Source organism: Manihot esculenta, chromosome 4 (assembly GCF_001659605.2).
Source record: "Manihot esculenta cultivar AM560-2 chromosome 4, M.esculenta_v8, whole genome shotgun sequence".
In the NCBI taxonomy this organism is placed as follows: domain Eukaryota; kingdom Viridiplantae; phylum Streptophyta; class Magnoliopsida; order Malpighiales; family Euphorbiaceae; genus Manihot; species Manihot esculenta.
The window spans coordinates 2,342,353-2,359,348 of record NC_035164.2 but is presented as its reverse complement, the minus strand read 5'-3'; the positions used below and the strand labels follow the sequence as shown (position 1 = coordinate 2,359,348).

The 16,996-nt window shown below is 40.0% G+C and overlaps 2 protein-coding genes across 3 annotated transcripts in view; both read left to right on the top strand.

Annotated features, from left to right (window-relative positions):
• The first annotated feature begins 2,602 nt into the window (after positions 1–2,602).
• LOC122723511 (fatty acyl-CoA reductase 3-like) lies at positions 2,603–5,393 on the top strand. 2 transcript variants are annotated; one of them, XM_043955817.1, is made up of 10 exons: positions 2,603–2,716; positions 2,819–2,922; positions 3,029–3,231; positions 3,282–3,382; positions 3,463–3,655; positions 3,757–3,918; positions 4,044–4,125; positions 4,530–4,799; positions 4,936–5,063; positions 5,144–5,393. In XM_043955817.1, exons 1-10 carry the CDS (start codon positions 2,638–2,640, stop codon positions 5,292–5,294), a joined length of 1,473 nt encoding a protein of 490 aa, XP_043811752.1. In that variant the 5' UTR covers positions 2,603–2,637; the 3' UTR covers positions 5,295–5,393. The 2 variants fall into 2 exon arrangements, with proteins under 2 accessions (XP_043811752.1, XP_043811753.1); XM_043955818.1 differs by having other exon boundaries at positions 2,606–2,716; positions 2,828–2,922.
• A 3,046-nt stretch (positions 5,394–8,439) lies between these two features.
• Positions 8,440–16,996, top strand: part of LOC122723547 — a gene marked incomplete at its 3' end in the record, with an annotated part of 38,765 nt that continues 30,208 nt past the window's right edge. Inside the window, exons 1-2 of the mRNA XM_043956051.1 lie at positions 8,440–8,947; positions 9,818–10,302. Of these exons, the coding sequence (XP_043811986.1) occupies positions 8,440–8,947; positions 9,818–10,302 (993 nt within the window). The remainder of the gene's footprint in view (positions 8,948–9,817; positions 10,303–16,996) is intronic.

Genomic DNA, 16,996 nt, shown 5'->3' with positions numbered 1-16,996 from the left:
TTGCTCGGGATTGTTGGCTGCATACTAAGGTAGGCTGGGTACATCCTCATGTCAATACTATATCTGAGTGGCTTTCCCTTGTGTTAGTTCTTGCATCGTGTTTTTTATTACCCTTTGGGCTATTTGGACACAACGTACCAGTTGGTTTGGAAATGAACATGGAAGTCTCCTCTGCAAGTGATCTCCTCTGCTCAATATTTTCTTCAAGATTGGACTGCGACACGAGCAAAGCCAGTAAGTTTAAATAGAGACGTGACTTTAATGTTGGGTTGGGAAAAGCCTTCTGATGGTGTTTAAAAATAAATGTTGATGCACCCACTTTTAATCATTCCCATATTGGATTGGGTATGGTGACCCGTAATAGTTTGGAAGAGTTTATTTGTGCTAAGCAAATGGTGGTTTTTGGTGATGTTGGAGCAAAAATTACTGAAACTTTAACCATAAGAGAAGCTCTTAGCTGGATTAAAAGTAAGGGATGGTCCAATGTGATTGTGGAGTCAAATGCTCAACTTAGTGTTCGGATTATTACTGATCCTAGTTACATGGATTACTCGACTTTTGGTTCAGTTATTTATGATGTAAGTCTTTAATTGATGAGGCGAATAGTATTAGTGTCCGTTATATTCCTCGATCTGCTAATGGCGTAGCACATGTATTGGTTAGGGCTGCTCATTCTTTGACAGATCAAGTGAAATGAACTGTATCACCTCCTACTTATATTTTGTCTCTATTAAGACTTGATAGTGTTTAATAAAACTTCTCTTACATTTACTTTATTAAAAAAAAATTAAGCAACATGACCCATATTTTTAACGGTCAACAGAGTCCACTCTCGCTAAATTTTGTTCTTACAATAATTTTAAAAATAATATTTAATATTTTAACTTAATCGATTTATACAGTGATTGATTTAATTTGATTGATCAAGTAATATTTATGATTTTAAATTGAAAAAATTTATAATTTTATAATTTTATTTTTTTAAAAAAATAAAACTTATTGTATTAATAAAATTTTATCAAATAAAGAGAGATATTATTCCAAACACAGAGACAATTATATCTAATAGATTCCCTAGTCAAAGTATGAGCGGATCCAAACACAGATACGATTATATCTAATAGATTCTCTAGCCAAAGTATGAGTGGGTACAGTAGTATTACGATAAACCCATCTGATAGAAATACAGTTTTATAGTCTAACAAAAATTAAGAATCATTCAAAATCAAATCTTGCATAAGATAATTTGACAAAGATGCTCATTTTTTCTCATATCTCGAGCATAAATTATTAAAATCTCCCGAACAAAACCACGAAAGAGAGTTTCTACGAAATAAAACTCGAATAAGATTCTAAGACTGACGTCGTCGTTGCGATTTCGGAAACACATAATAACTAGTAAACCTCCATTGAACATTACCTTTCGAAACAACCGAATCAATAAAATTTGAAGAAAAGTGAACCACAGAAACAGACACATGACTCTTCTACACTAACGAAAGGCCTCCTCTCAATCCTTGTCTATTGACTGAAAAGCAACCATTAAAATATAAAAAACTACGAAAAAATTTCATACGAGAACTAAGAGCTTTTCTTTCCATAAAAAATAAAATGTATTGGATTGTATGTGAGAAACTTCTACATCATACAGAAATCATAAATGACTATCGGAATATCTCTGAAACTCTTAATAGAGACAATAATAGTTTCTTCTTTATCAATAGTCAATTGATGCAGATCTCTTTCATGGAAAAGTGAAAAAAGGAGTTAGGTTTAAGAAAAAGGAAAAGGCGAAAATAACAAGTTATAAAAGAACCGCAGAGAAAAACTTGCAGAAAAAGAATTTATAAATTATAAAAAATAATTTTATAATTTTATTTAAATTTTAAGTTACATTGACTTATATAAATACTGTTGTGATTAATAAAATCTTAAAACTATTCGGTTTCAATTATATTTATTGTTTTATATAAGTTTGTAATCATAATAAAATCTAGAGTTTTCACTCCTACATCTCTTATTAAAAAATATATATGTATTGAACACATGTTTAATTTGAAAATAAAAATTGACAACTACTTTATCCTACTCTATTCATGTCTATTTATTAGTAACGAGTAATATTTGGTTTAAACTGAAAAAATTAATTAAATCGAATTAATTTAAATTCAGTTTGATTTTTTATTTATTTCAATTCGATTCGATTTTTAATTTTAAAAATTTTAGTTATTTCGATTCGATTTAATTTTAATAAGAAAAAAATGAAAAAATTGAACCGAATCGATTATTGATAATAATATATTATTTTCAATAATATAGAGAGATTAGATCATATTAAGGTTAAAATATTTTAATTAAATTTTAAAATACTAAAAATAAAATGTGAAAAATAAAAAATTTATTAAAAATTTAAATCGAATTAAATCGAATCGAATCAAATCGGTTCAATTCAATTTGATTTCTAATCAAAATCGATTCGATTTTTATAAATATTAAAATTTTAATTTTTAATTTATTTAATTCGATTCGATTTTAAATCAAACCGACCGAATGCTAACCTTAACTTCTATAAATAGACATGAAATCTTGGCCTACACATGATTGATATCTCTCTAATTTTGGTATTGCAAACTTGCAATGGAACTCGGAAGTATCCTTCAGTTTCTTGAGAACAAGACCATTCTTCTCACTGGTGTAACTGGGTTTCTTGCTAAGAGTATTCTCTCTCTATCTACTGCAAATTGAGCATTTATTTTTCGGTTTAGTTCTTAGTTCATGCTATATATAGTAAAATTTGTTTTTATAAATTTATCTTCAGTTTTTGTAGAGAAGATATTGAGGGTTCAACCAAATGTGAAGAAGCTTTATCTTCTATTAAGAGCTGCAGATGCTACTTCTGCTAGTTATCGCTTCCACAGCGAGGTAATTATATAAGGTCTTCCAAATGTTTGATCTTATTCCTGTTAGACTCTTTCATACCTTTTCATAATTTTTCCTTTTATTGTATACATCTTTAACATTAATGCAGGTGATAGGGAAGGACTTGTTTAGAGTTGCAAAGGAAACACTGGGTGCAAATTTCGATGCGATTATATCCAAAAAGATTATTGTTGTTTGTGGTGATGTCTTTTATGGGGACTTGGGAATTAAAGACTCTTCTTTGAGAGAAGAGATGATGAATGAATTGGATATTGTACTTAATTTTGCAGCCACTACCAACTTTTATGAAAGGTAAATTATTTCTTCTTCTTCTTCTTCTTCTTCATCCACTTGTGGTGCAGATACGACATTGCATTCGGCACCAACACAATTGGACCTAAGAATGTTATATGCTTTGCCAAAACTTGCCTAAAAGTGAAGTTATTTGTCCAAATATCTACTGGTTAGTCTCAAATTGCTTTTAATCTGACATTTCTAATGTTGTATTGACTGCTAATCCACAATGGGGAAATGTGTTTTCAGCTTATGTCTGTGGAGAAAGTTCAGGACTCATACCAGAAAAACCTTATCGCTTGGGAGAGACACTTAATGGTGTTTCTGGGCTAGACATTGATTATGAGAAGAAACTGATTGATACAAAATTAGATGAACTCAGAGCTCAGGGAGTTACAGAAACAGAAATTAAACATGCCATGAAAGATATGGGCACCGAAAGGTAATTAATTACATTAATTGATTAAGATAAATCATCATCCATTAAAATCAGTTAATTTCGGACACTTGTAATTTTGAATTCACAAATCTTATAATTTCTAGAGCAAAGAGATATGGATGGCCAAATACTTATGTGTTCACAAAGGCTATGGGAGAAATGCTTATAGGAAACATAAAAGGAAATCTTGCTTTGGTGATAATACGTCCCTCTATGATTACTAGTACTTTTAAGGATCCTTTCCCTGGTTGGATTGAAGGAGCAAGGTCGGGAATCAAAATCTTTCATTTTTCATTCTTTGTATATTGAAAATTTCCAATATCTAGCTTCTTGTTCATATATATATATATGTATATATATGATCAAATAATTGTTTTTCTTTTTGTTACAGAACCATTGATGCACTGACTGTTAGTTATGGTAAAGGAAAATTGACTTTTTTTGTTGTTGATCTTGAATCAATTGTTGATGTGGTGAGCAAATTTACTTTATATTCTCTACTTCTTGCTGGCTTATTTTTGAAGACACAGTAACTAAACAGTTAATTTTACTATATTATCTTAAATATTTAACTTTACTTATTGGAATGTTGCATTTACTTTATTTTAAACATTTTTATCTAAATTAGCATAAATATTCAATTTAATCTCAATTTAAATAGAGAATTAAAATTGCTGGACTAATAATAAGATTTGATAATTTCTTGTCCACTGAGCCTTTTTCTGTTATTATTCTTTATCGGTAAAAGATAAATTACTCAAACTAGTTGGTGTTGGAAAATGGAGTTTGGACAAAGTCCCACTTTGGTTGATCAAGGATAATATTATCATGCAATATTAAGAATTAAGCAAAGTTTTAATTTAATTGGCTTATGCAGATACCAGGTGATATGGTGGTGAATGCCATAATAGCGGCTATGGTGGCTCATGCAAATCAACCTTGTGATGAAGTCATTTATCATGTGGGATCGTCATTACAAAATCCAATGAGATATTCTAATTTCAGAGATTATCTTATTCAGTACTTCACAAATAAACCATGGATGGACAAGAAAGGAAAGCCAATCAAGGTCAATAAACCTACCATATTCAATAGCATCTCCAACTTCAACAGATTTATAAAGATTCGCTACTGGCCATTATTAAAGGTTTGGTAATCAAATTATATATAATGCCCATGTGTTGGCGTTGTATCTGCATTCCCATTTAATTAATTTTCAGTTGAAGTTGCTCCTTTTAAAGGTTATATATGGGGATTGATTGACGTGCACATCACATATGCAGGTACTTGAATTGGCAAACATTGTATTCTGCCAAATTTTTGTCAACACATATAACAATCTGAACAGAAAAATCAAACTTGTGAAGCAGCTAGTTGAATTATACAGACCATATCTCTTTTTCCATGGAATGTAAGTAGAAGCATATTCAACTTTTAGAATGATTACTATAAATCTATTTAAGTGTTTTTTTTTTTAAACATTATTTGCAGATTTGATGATTCCAATTTAGACAAGTTACGAATCGCTGTTGGAATGAATGATAAAGAGGATGATATCTTTTTCATGGATCCCAAGTCAATTGATTGGGATAACTACTTTTTAAATTCTCATATACCTGGTGTGGTAAAATTTGTATTTTAACTGTTAGTAATTAAAGTGCAATTGGCAGTGTAATAATATTTTGCCTTTGGACTTTACTCTTAGCCATTAAATAAAAGGTGTTTGGATGAGTTATTACTAGTCGTTTGCCCGCAGGTGCGAGTATTAAATTTTTTTTATATTATTATTAATTATATGATATTGTTTTATATAATAATATTTCTTTTTTATAAATTAACTCTATCTATTAAAAAAATAAAATATATTTTTTAAAATTTTAAATTCAAAAACTCAATTACAATAAAAATAAAAAAAATTAAAAATTTTATTACTTATTACCATATATTATTAAGATACAATGATAAATTTTATTTAAGAAATTATATCCTTAGAAAAATAAATTTACTAAACTCTAATGATAATGGATGACGGTGACGGTTGTGGTAATGACAATAGCAATGATAGTGATAGTGGCAGTGGCAGAGGAGATAATTTTTTGTATGTTAATTTCTTAAGTGGTAAAATTTAATATATCAATTATATTAGACGAATAATACTTTGTAATAGTATGAATGATATTGTATAAATATATTTAATTATTAAAAAAAATAGGATGATCTCTCTAAAATATTTAAAATTAAAATTAATTCTTTGACTACCACTAATAGGATTAAACAACTGGACTATTGAATAACTGTTCATCCTTCAATTTTAATCTAGCTAATAAGATTAAGTTGGCTACGGGAGTAGTATAACCATACATTTCATACTAGATGCCAAGAAAATAATAAGAAAGAAAAGTTTCAAAATAAGAGTCATTTAAAAATAGAAGTATGAAAAAATACATGGAATAAAGATTAGGGGAGAGCATATTTCGGTCTAAACCGAAAAATCGAACCGAATCGGTTGATTTCGGTTTATCGGTTCGGTTAGTCGGAACAATCGGTTTGATTCGTTTAATATATTTAAAATTATTCGATTTTCAGTTTGGTTCGATTTAAACATGTTAAATAACCGATCAAACCGAAAAAACCGATTTAGTGGCTAAGCCCGAGCCCAGGCTCGAGCCCGAGCCCTGACCTCTCGTACCCAACCCAGCACCCCAACCCCCTCCATCCATTTCGGCCCCAAGCATTCTCCACATTCGCCAATCTTCCCATTCCACCCCCGAATCCCTATTCTCCCGATTCCTCCCCCTGGCCTCTCCACATTCTCATAGTTGAATCCCTAACAAATCAATCATCAAATCCCATCAATCTCTTTCTCTTTCACGTCGATCGTCAATCTCTTTCTCGTCGACCGTCGACCATCAACCTCTTTCCCGTCGATTTGCTGAGTATCGCCGCCGACCGTCGACTGTCTGTCCTCTTTCAGTGTCTTCTTTTCTGTCGATTTGCTGAATAAATTCACGAATCGCTCCCTATCGATCTCTTTCCCTCCCTCCCTCCCTATTGATTTGTTGAGTTTCGCCGCCACATGAGCCCAACTGCTACATGGGTCAGAACCAGACCATCCTAAATTTGACGGATTGCCGAGGCTGTCTCTGAGTTTAAGCATCACGGCGGCATCATCACGTCGGCATCCTCTCTTTGCTGAGAGCACGCAAAAGAGACAAGACAGAGTAGGAAAAAAGGAACAACAGTAGAACCCTTCCTTTGCAGATTTCGGTTTGAACCAAACCGAATCGAATTGAACCGATTTTTATAGTTCAATTCGGTTCGGTTATATCTTCATAATCGGTTTTTTCAGTTTTTAAAATTTTAACAATTCAATTTTCGATTTTATCAGTTTGGTTCGGTTCGAAATCGAACCGACCGATTGCACAGCCCTAATAAAGATTGTTCTAATGAGTTTTAAGTTATATTTTTGTGAAAAGGGAAGAGGTTAAAATTATTAATTTAAGTTTAATAACTTGATTATTTAATATTTGTAACCATTGATTTAATTATTAGAATTACAATTTTACTTTTTATTATATTTTAATTATTTATATTTATTAATTTTTATAATTATTTGAATTAATAAAAGTTTAATTTAATAATATTTTATACCATTAATTTTATTAATTTTTTAACTATTTTATATTTTTATCAAAATTAATATCTTTTTATAATAATTTTAATAAATTATATGTGTTTATTTTATATAATTATTCATGATATAAAGTGATGACCGCTAGGCTTCTCCATCCCATCATGAGGCCGGGCCGATAGTAGCAGCCCACAACCAGGAGGCTTCTAAGCCCTCGAATAAGCCGAGCCCAACCCGTTCATCCTCCAGACTGGACTTCTATTTAAGTCACTTGATCAGATCGGCCTAGCCCAGTTTAGCCTTAAAGCCAGACCTTCTTGGGTTCCGATCCGTTTTCCTCAAACCTGAGCACGGGAAGAAATGATTGCGGGTCCAGTCATTTCGCAGCCCTCTCCACTCACTCGCCAAAGGGAATTAAATGCTTGCCTGACACAGAGATGGTCCTGAGGTCATCTATAGGTACGAACCTGCAACAAAGGGTAGGGGGTCCTGTAGCGGAATGGCCATCTCGCGTGAGGAAAGGAAAGAGTATAAAATGGATGAGATACCCTCCTCTAGGGCTAAGTTTTTTCCTAAGTTCACAAACCCATTGTAAAACCCTATTTTCTGGATCTCAGATCATCAATTGGTGTCGTCTGTGGGAACGAAGGAGATCTTTTCATCACTGGAGTTCCACTCTAAACACACCCACTGAGATCCACGATGGCTAACCACAATGAAAACAACAATCTCAACGCTCCTAATGACCTGAGCTCTGCTCAGGAGGGACAACAGTTCTCTTTTTCCAGTCCCACAACACCAAACAACCAAACACCAATCCCCTTCAACCCCTTGCCAAACTTGGCAGGGAACATGCCTGGAACTGCTCTATCCAACCAGGACCTTCAAACCATTGCCCTTCAGTTACAAAACACCGCCCACCGGCTGGGGCAGATGATGCAACAACGGGGCCTCAGTACCCCACTAAATGCGTTGCCGGTGGTAGAAGAGCCCCGGACTAATGAACCTCAACCTACCCCCAACCATCCTCAAACTGTCAGCAGAGAAACCGGAGAAAGGGGGAGAAGAACCGGAGGCCCGAGTTCACGGAAGGAGGGTAAGGGAGCTGATAGAGAATGATGAAGTCGATAGTCATTCTGCCGAAACAACCGGAAGAATGGGGAGTGAGACATGGGAGGAGGAGTATCACCGGGAGAAGAAACCCAGGCAGGAGGAGGAAAGTGTAGACCAAAAGCTGCAAAAGATGAAAGAGCAGCTCTTGGCCGAGTTGGGAATAAAGGATCAGAATCAAACTCTCTTACCCACCTCTTCATCCTTCTCGAAGTGGGTACAGCAGGAGATCGTTCCCAAGAAGTTTATGATGCCTCCTATGGCAGCATATGACGGGGCTGGCAACCCGAGGGAGCACGTTCTCAACTATAAAACTTTTATGGAGTTGCAGACTTTGTCGGATGCCTTGATGTGCAAGGTATTCCCTACAACTCTGACAGGACTAGCGCGGGCGTGGTTTAACAGCCTGGAGGCAGGGAGCATTAGGAGTTTCGGGGATCTGGCTAGCGCCTTCATCAACCGGTTCATAGCTGGAGTACCAGCAGAGAGAAAAACCAGTTACTTGGAGATGGTCAAGCAGAGGAAGGATGAATCACTGAGGGAGTATGTGGCCCGTTTCAACACAGAGGCCCTACAGATCCCCGAGCTGGATGAGAGCTGGGCAGTAGAGGCCATGCAGAAAGGGACGACCTCGCCCGAGTTCTTTGGCTCGTTGAGCAGAAAACCCCCGACCTCACTGGCAAAGCTCATGAAGAGGGCGAAGAAATACATAAGGCAGGATGATGCCTTAATGACAAGCAGGTTTGCCAAAGGGGCAGAAGACCGAGGAAAAGCTCCCGAAGAAAAGAGGTCGGAGAGGCAGGAGAAGAAGCAAGGCAGAAGGCCTGAGCCTTACAGACAACCCTGGGAACAAAGAGACCAAAGATCCCACCCTCCGAGGGTCCCAGAAAAGAAATCGCTCCCTCCATGGATTTCGGAGAGTCTGACCCTGCTCAACGCCTTTCGAGCCGAGGTACTCATGGCAGTACATGACAAGGAGTTCCTTCAATAGCCTAGACCTATGAAAGCTGAAGCAAGCCAGCGAGATCCTGACAAATATTGTCAGTATCATCGTACACACGGCCATGACACTAACAACTGCTACTAGCTGATTGCAGAGATCGAGAGGCTGATAAAAAGGGGACACCTCAGAAACTTCGTGAAGAAGCCGGAGGGACAGAGGCCTTAGCCTAACCCGACAGCCCAAGCACCGAGGAGAGCGGGACTCGGACCGGTGAATGATGGGTCCAGTGGGACCATCAACATGATTGTTGGAGGCACGGGGGGTCGGATGAGCCGAAGGGGGAAGAAGAGGAGTCGAGAGGGGGAAAGCAGCAGCTCCGAGGTCATGCAAATTGTCAAGCACTCTTCAATGGCCATCACATTCTCTCCGGAGGATGCTCAGGGTGTTCAGATGCCCCATGATGATGCCCTCATCATTGAAGCCGTCATTCACAACTACCGGGTTAAGAAGATCTTAGTGGATGGAAGCAAGGTGAACTTGTTGCCTTACCGGGTTTTCCAGCAGATGGGAATCCCCGAGGAGCAGTTAGTCCGGGATCAGGCACCAGTCAAGGGGATCGGAGGAGTACCAGTGCCCGTGGAGGGGAAGGTGAAACTGGCTCTCACTTTAGGCGAAGCGCCAAGAACTCGCACTCATTATGCGGTGTTCTTAGAGGTAAAACTCCCACTAAGCTACAATGCGATATTGGGAAGGCCTGCACTGTTTGATTTCGAAGCCGTAACCAATATCAGATATCTGGCGATGAAGTTCCCATTAGAGGCAGGAGTGGGAGTAGTACGTGGAAGCCAAGAAGAAGCGAGAGCGATGTACTTGGCCACAGTGGCAGAACCGAGCTTGGCAGGGGAGAAGTTAGACTCAGAAGTGCTAGAAGTCAGGGACGAAAAGAAAAAGGCCAGGACAGAGCCGGTGGGGGAATTGGAGACTTTTCCCTTATCAGAAGCAGAGACAGATAAAGTCTTCAGTCTCAACGCCGGCCTCACTGAAGAATAGAAAATCGAGGTCATGGCCCTGATACGAGGTCACGCGTCAAGCTTCGCCTGGAAGCCTGCTGACATGCCCGGGATTGACCCTGGGGTGATGACGCACAAGCTGAATGTCCTTCTGGAAGCCAAACTGGTGAAGCAGAAGAAGAGGGTAGTAGGAAGGGAGAAGCAACAGGCCACCAGGGAGGAGGTCCGAAAGTTAAAAGAGGCTGGATTCATCAGGGAGGTTATGTACCCGCAGTGGCTAGCAAATCCTGTATTAGTCAAAAAAGCCAATGGCAAATATAGGATGTGTATAGACTTCACTGATCTTAATCAAGCATGCCCTAAAGATTGTTACCCCCTCCCCGATATTAATAAAATGGTCGACTCTACGGTCTGATTTGATTATATGTCTTCTTTGGATGCTATGTCTGGTTATCACCAAATCCCAATGGACAGGTCGGACGAAGAAAAGACTCCGTTCATAACAGAAGATGGGACTTATTGTTATAAGGCCATGCCCTTCGGGCTGAAGAATGCTGGGGCAACATACCAGAGACTGATGAACAAAATCTTTAAAAACCAGATCGGCAGAAACGTAGAAGTATACGTAGATGATATGGTGGTGAAAAGCCCTACTTTCCAGCAACACTTGGTAGACCTACGGGAATTATTTGAAGTGCTAGAACAGTATAGGATGAAGTTAAACCCAGGAAAATGCGCTTTCTTCATCAGGGGAGGAAAGTTTATGGGGTACATGGTGAGCGGGAAAGGCATCGAGCCCAATCCGGAGAAAGTAGAAGCTATCTTGAACATGCCCGAGCCAACCTGCGTGAGAGATGTCTAGAGGCTTACTGGAAGAGTAGTGGCGCTCAATCGATTCATGTCGAGGTCGGTAGAAAAATGCTTGCCGTTCTTTAAAAAGCTAAGAAAAGTGCCAAACTTCGAATGGACCGAGGACTGCCAGGAGGCCTTCAAAGAACTCAAAAACTATCTTAGCTTACCCCACGTACTCAGTAGCCCCCGGGAAGGAGAAGAACTTCTGATATACTTGGCGGCCTTTGAGCAAGCAGTCAGTGCAGTGTTGGTAAGGGTAGATGAGGGAGAACAAAAGCCTATCTTTTATGTCAACAGGGTCCTTAAAGATGCCGACATCAGATATTTGAACATCGAGAAGATAGCATACGGTCTGTTGCTAGCAGTCCGGAAGTTCAGGGTCTATCTAGAACGTAATACCCGGCTCGAGTTCGGCATCGGAATTCCTGTAGTCCGGTGGAATCTCGGGTGTCGGAACCCTCGAGAAGGGTAATATATATGTTTTCTAATGTATTTTGACTTGTTTTAAGGTTTTAAGGATAAAGGAAAATGAGGTTTTGAAAGAAAAGAGTTAAGGGAGAAAATGGCAAGTTCGACCGCCGAAGGTGACTTTCGGCCGCCGAACCTTGCATGGTTTCGGATTCACGTTTGGCCGCCGAAGGTGGTCTGGCTAGCCACCTATAAAAGGGCGCCAAGTCGGTGGAAGGATGATATTTTGCTTCCATCTTCAGCCAGAGGTGAGTCCAACACCCTCCCTAGTTGACTTTCATGATCTTGCTCAAATCTTGTAAGGTTTTGAAGAGTTTTCATGTGTTTTTGAAGGTTTTGAGAGTTTTGAGCAAAAGAACCAAGTTTTTGAAGTGTGGAGAGTTGTGAGGAGATTTCTCCATAGCTCCACGTTAGGATCACTTGATCTCTTGTTTGGAAGAGGTAAGCAAAGATCCAGAACCTCTTTTACTGATTTTTTAAGGTTTTATGGGAGTTGTATGGATAGTATGCATGAATAGGGTTTTGGTTGAGGTTTTGCATGATTTTGTGTTTAAGCATGTGTAAGTGTTGTTTGATATGTTTCTTGGGGTGATAAGTTAGTTTTAGGCCCTTTTATGCATGTTTTTATGGTATGTGCTAGTTGGGAGTAGTTGATATGCATGTTGGAGAAGTTTGGGGGAAAGTTTGTATGAAACAGAGCAGGGTTCTGCCCAACGGGCAAAACCAGGTTCGGCCGCCGAACCCCTTGTGGAGGCAGTTTCGGCTGCCAAAGCTTGCCCCCGAAAGCTAGGCTTTCAGTTTAGAAAGGGACTTTCGGCCGCCGAAAGAGGGAGTTCGATCGCCGAAAGTGTGTGAGTTTCGTCTCTGGACGAGACCTTCGGCCGCCGAAGGTGCCGCCGAACATGCATGAGTTTCGTCTCTGGAGAGGGGTTTCGGCCGCCGAAAGTGCCCTGTCCAGCTTTCTTTTGCATGTTTTATGTGATTGTTTGGGGATTGTTTAGAGGGTTTTTGGGGAGTTTCTTAGAGATGTTCTTGAGGTAGTTTGGTCCCTCATTTGAGTCCACCTGTGTAGGTACGGACCAGAGGAATCCCAGAGAGCAGCAGTGAGCACTGCTTCAGAACCTGCAGAGGTAGTACAGAGTCAGCCAGAGGTGAGTGGAACTTCTCTTTTCAGAACTAAACTGCTTTAAGCATATGTCATGCATCATAAAGAGTATAGTAGGATGATTGCATTAGTTTCACGAATATGACGCATCGCATAATACGATGAGTATGAGGCTGTGGATAGACTAAGGCGACTTCAATAGCCCAAGCTCTGTTATAAGACCTGGCCGGGCCAGGCAGCCATCTGTAGGTAAGACCTAGCTAGGCCAGGCAGCAGAGATAGTAAGACCTGACTGGGCCAGGCAGGCAGAGTTGTAAGACCTGGCCGGGCCAGGCAGACTGAGGTTGTAAGACCTGGCTAGGCCAGGCATCCTTTCATTGGGATTTTTGGTGGTCATGTCTATCCCTGAGATGATGTGCTGTAGTGCATTTCATGAGATCATGTTTTCAAATTATGGTTTATAGTTCTGCTCATTGGGCTTGTATAGCTCATCCCTCTCCCCTATCCCCCAGGTTTGCAGGTTCAGAGTCCAGAGGGAGTCCAGCAGGGTATGGAAGAAGAAGAGTTATGTAATAGCTAGTGTGGACATGTATATATATACAGAGATTGTAGTTGTGTAATAAGATGTATAGATGTGTGCTTGATCAGTTAGAGTTATCCCTTGTTGTATATACATGGTCAGTTTATGTTTCTTTTATTGTTAATGTATATGAGAAAACCAGGCTTAACATTATGAGTTGATAGAACAGCAATAGTACATGCACAGGTTAAGCCCTGGAGGAAAGAAAAGTTTTAATGGTTTGACAGAAAATGTATGATCATGTATGGGATTTCACAGGTACACAGACAGTATAGCAGGCTTACTACGGGTCCCGGCGACCTTAAGTCGATCTGGATCCTAGTGCCGGTAGCGGTTCGGTTTCTGGGTTGTTACAGATTGGTATCAGAGCCCTAGGTTCACATGGTCGGACCTATATAGATCGAGTTGGGCTCATATAGAGGATAGTGGGTCAAGCACAATAGGCAAACATGTCCACTAGGATAGGATGTTAGTCCTGTCTATTTGATGATGTGCAATGCCATGATTCATGTATGTGCATTCTTTTATATGTGTTGCTTATGTGCTCTGTTATGTGTTGTTTTCCAGAGAGTTAGGATGCGAGGAACTCGTCGATCAGCGAGATTGACTGGAGTCCCATCGGAAAGTGAGGGTACAGCTGCTCGTCCTTCTGCATTGCCAAGGGCAAGGACTCACAGGTCAAGCAGGGAGGGAACGTCAAGAGACCCTAGAAGGTCTTCTGACGAGAGCAGAAGAGGAGTAGGCAGAGGGGGAAGATCAGAAGAAGAGAGAGTTGCTATGGAGGAGGATCAGAGTAGAGATGTAAGTATGGGTATAGGAAGGTCAGAAGAAGGTATGAGGGAGTCCCAAGGAGGCGCACAGGCCTCGGGGTTTGGCTATCCACCCTTTCCACAGGGCCCAGGGTATCCGATGGGAGGCACGTCGGATTACTCCTGTAATACCCGGCTTGCTCAGGCATCGGAATTCCTATCGTTCGGTGGAATTTCGGATGTCGGAGTTGCCTGTAGGGGTTTAAGCAAAGGTTTTCAAAGGTTTTTATATGTTTTAAGTGTGTTATGGTTTAAGAAAAAGGCTAAGGAGACAAAAGCACTGGTTCAGCCGCCGAAGGTGATATTCGGCAGCCGAAAGTGCTTGAGGTTCGGCTTCCGAAAGAAAAGTTTGGCCGCCGAACGTTGCATGGTTTCGCCTGCATGTTTGGCCGCCGAATGTGGTTGACCAACTCCTCTATAAAAGCCACTTAGGGCGGTGGAAGAGGAGAGTTTTCTCCCTCTTCCCATCCAAGGTGAGCTTATGTTCTCCTTGGTATGATTTCTTAGTTTTTCTAAGATCTTTCAAAGTTTTAGTAAGCTTTAGCTTGGTTTTGAAGGTTTTGAGCAAGTTTGGAGTTTGAAGCTTGCAAAGCTTGGTTCTCCACATTTTGAAGTTGAGGTCACACCAACTCAAGAGGTAAGGGTTGATCTCTATGTTTTAAGTGGTTTAAGCATGTTTTATGGAAAGTTTTAGGAGTTTTATGGGGAGAAAGGGTTAGATGTGCATGGGTGTGCATGGGAGGGTTTTGAGGACCCTTTATGCACTTTGTGTTTATATGTGGTTGATGTTAGAGTTAAAGGGTGTTTTAGGACCCTTTAGGTGTGTTTAGAGGCTTATGCATGTTTTGAGGAGGTTTCAGGCATGTGAAGTGAGTTAGGAAGGTTTGGGGGGGAGTGTTTGTGTATGAACTGAGTTCTTGACAAACTCAGGTTCGGCCGCCGAAGTGAGTTTCGGCCGCCGAATGCCTTGTGGAGGTTGCTTAGGCTGCCGAAGGCTGCTTCCGGAAGTTGGCCTTTCGGATCTGTCATGCACATTCGGCCACCGAAGGTGCCGCCGAAGGTTGAGTTTCGTCTCTGGATGAGACTTTCGGATGCCGAAGGTGCACCCGAAGGGTAGTAATAGGACTTTCGGCCGCCGAAAGTAGAGGTTCGGCCGCCGAAAGTAGGTGAGTTTCGTCTCTGTAACGACTCGGAAACCGGACCGCTACCGGCGTTAGGATTCAGGTCGGCTTAAGGCCGCCAGAACCCGTAGCAAGCCAAACATACATCCTGTGAACCTGTTTAATCCCATACATGGTCAACAACATACAAATAAAATTTAAAACTTTACTTTCATTCAAACATTTCTCTGCCAAGCCTAGCCTGTGCATGCACAAACATAACATAAACCCCTCATTGGAGTCCTCATCAAATACTCCAATGGGGTAACATAACATAACATAGGCTTGGATTACATAGGCATCATAAAAACATTATATCTCATACAAGACCATGTGTACAGGGAATACAACAGACTCTAGTCAAGCACATTATCAACTTTCATTACATTACATCTCATACTTTTACATTACCAACAAACCATGTCCACAGCTAAGCTATTACATAAACTTCTCTTACTCTGCTGACTTCTCTATCTACTCTGCACCTGCAAGACTGGGGTTAGGGGAGAGGGGGTGAGCTATAAAGCCCAATGAGCAGAAACTAAAAACATTTGCTTTAATTCCTCCATTTTTAGGTATATTATTATTCATTTTATTATTATTATTATTATTATTATATTATTTAACTTTTTCTTATTCATGCTTTCATGAAATGCAACACATCACAGCTAATCACATAAAGGATGGTATTGTCACCATTAGTCCTCAACATCTCCAAATGCCAGGGGCGTAGAATGGGCCTCACTGGTCTTTCTCTTACATAACATAACATTCTAAAATGCCAGGGGCGTAGAATGGGCCTCGCTGGTCTTCCATAACATATCATCATAACATAACATCAGAGGACTATGGATCACCCAACAACCATCCACATCAACATCAATTTATGCAATGCAGCATATTCGTGAATTCTAATGCAAACATCCTGAAATATTGCATGGCATAATGATGCATGGGCAATGCTTTATGATTCATTCAATTATTCATTTACTTTACTTTAAAACTTAAGGGGGTTGTTCCACTCACCTGGTGACTGAAGCTTTAACAACGAACTCTGAACGACTATCTCACAACCGGGGGTCTCGGTTCCTCGGGTCCGAACCTACACAGGTGGACTCAAATGAGGCACCAAACAACAAGAACATAACTCTAAACATACCCCCAAAAACCTCCTAAAAACACCTCAAAACACTCCTAGGATGCATGCAAGAAAAGGCTGGACAGGGCACTTTCGGCGGCACCTTCGGCGGCCGGAAGTCCCTCCAGAGCCGAAAGTCAGGCAGGTTCGGCGGCACCTTCGGCGGCCGAAACTCCCAGACAGAGGCGAAACTCATGCATGTTCGGCGGCACCTTCGGCGGCCGAAAGTCTCGGACAGAGCCGAAACTCCAACTTTCGGGGGCAAGCTTCGGCAGCCTAAAGCTGCCTCTCAAGCCATGTTCGGCGGCCGAAACCCCCTTCGGCTGCCGAACCTGGTTTCTGCCAAAGGGCAGAAACTTGGCTCCCTTAAGCATTTTTGCCTTCAAACTCACCAATCATGCATAAACTTGTTCTAAAACATGCATAGACACCATACATCACACCTAGGGGTCTCAAACTATCAAATACCCCAACTACAACACTTCAACACACACAAACAACATACATTGTTCATCAAAACATCAAAACCCATAAACTC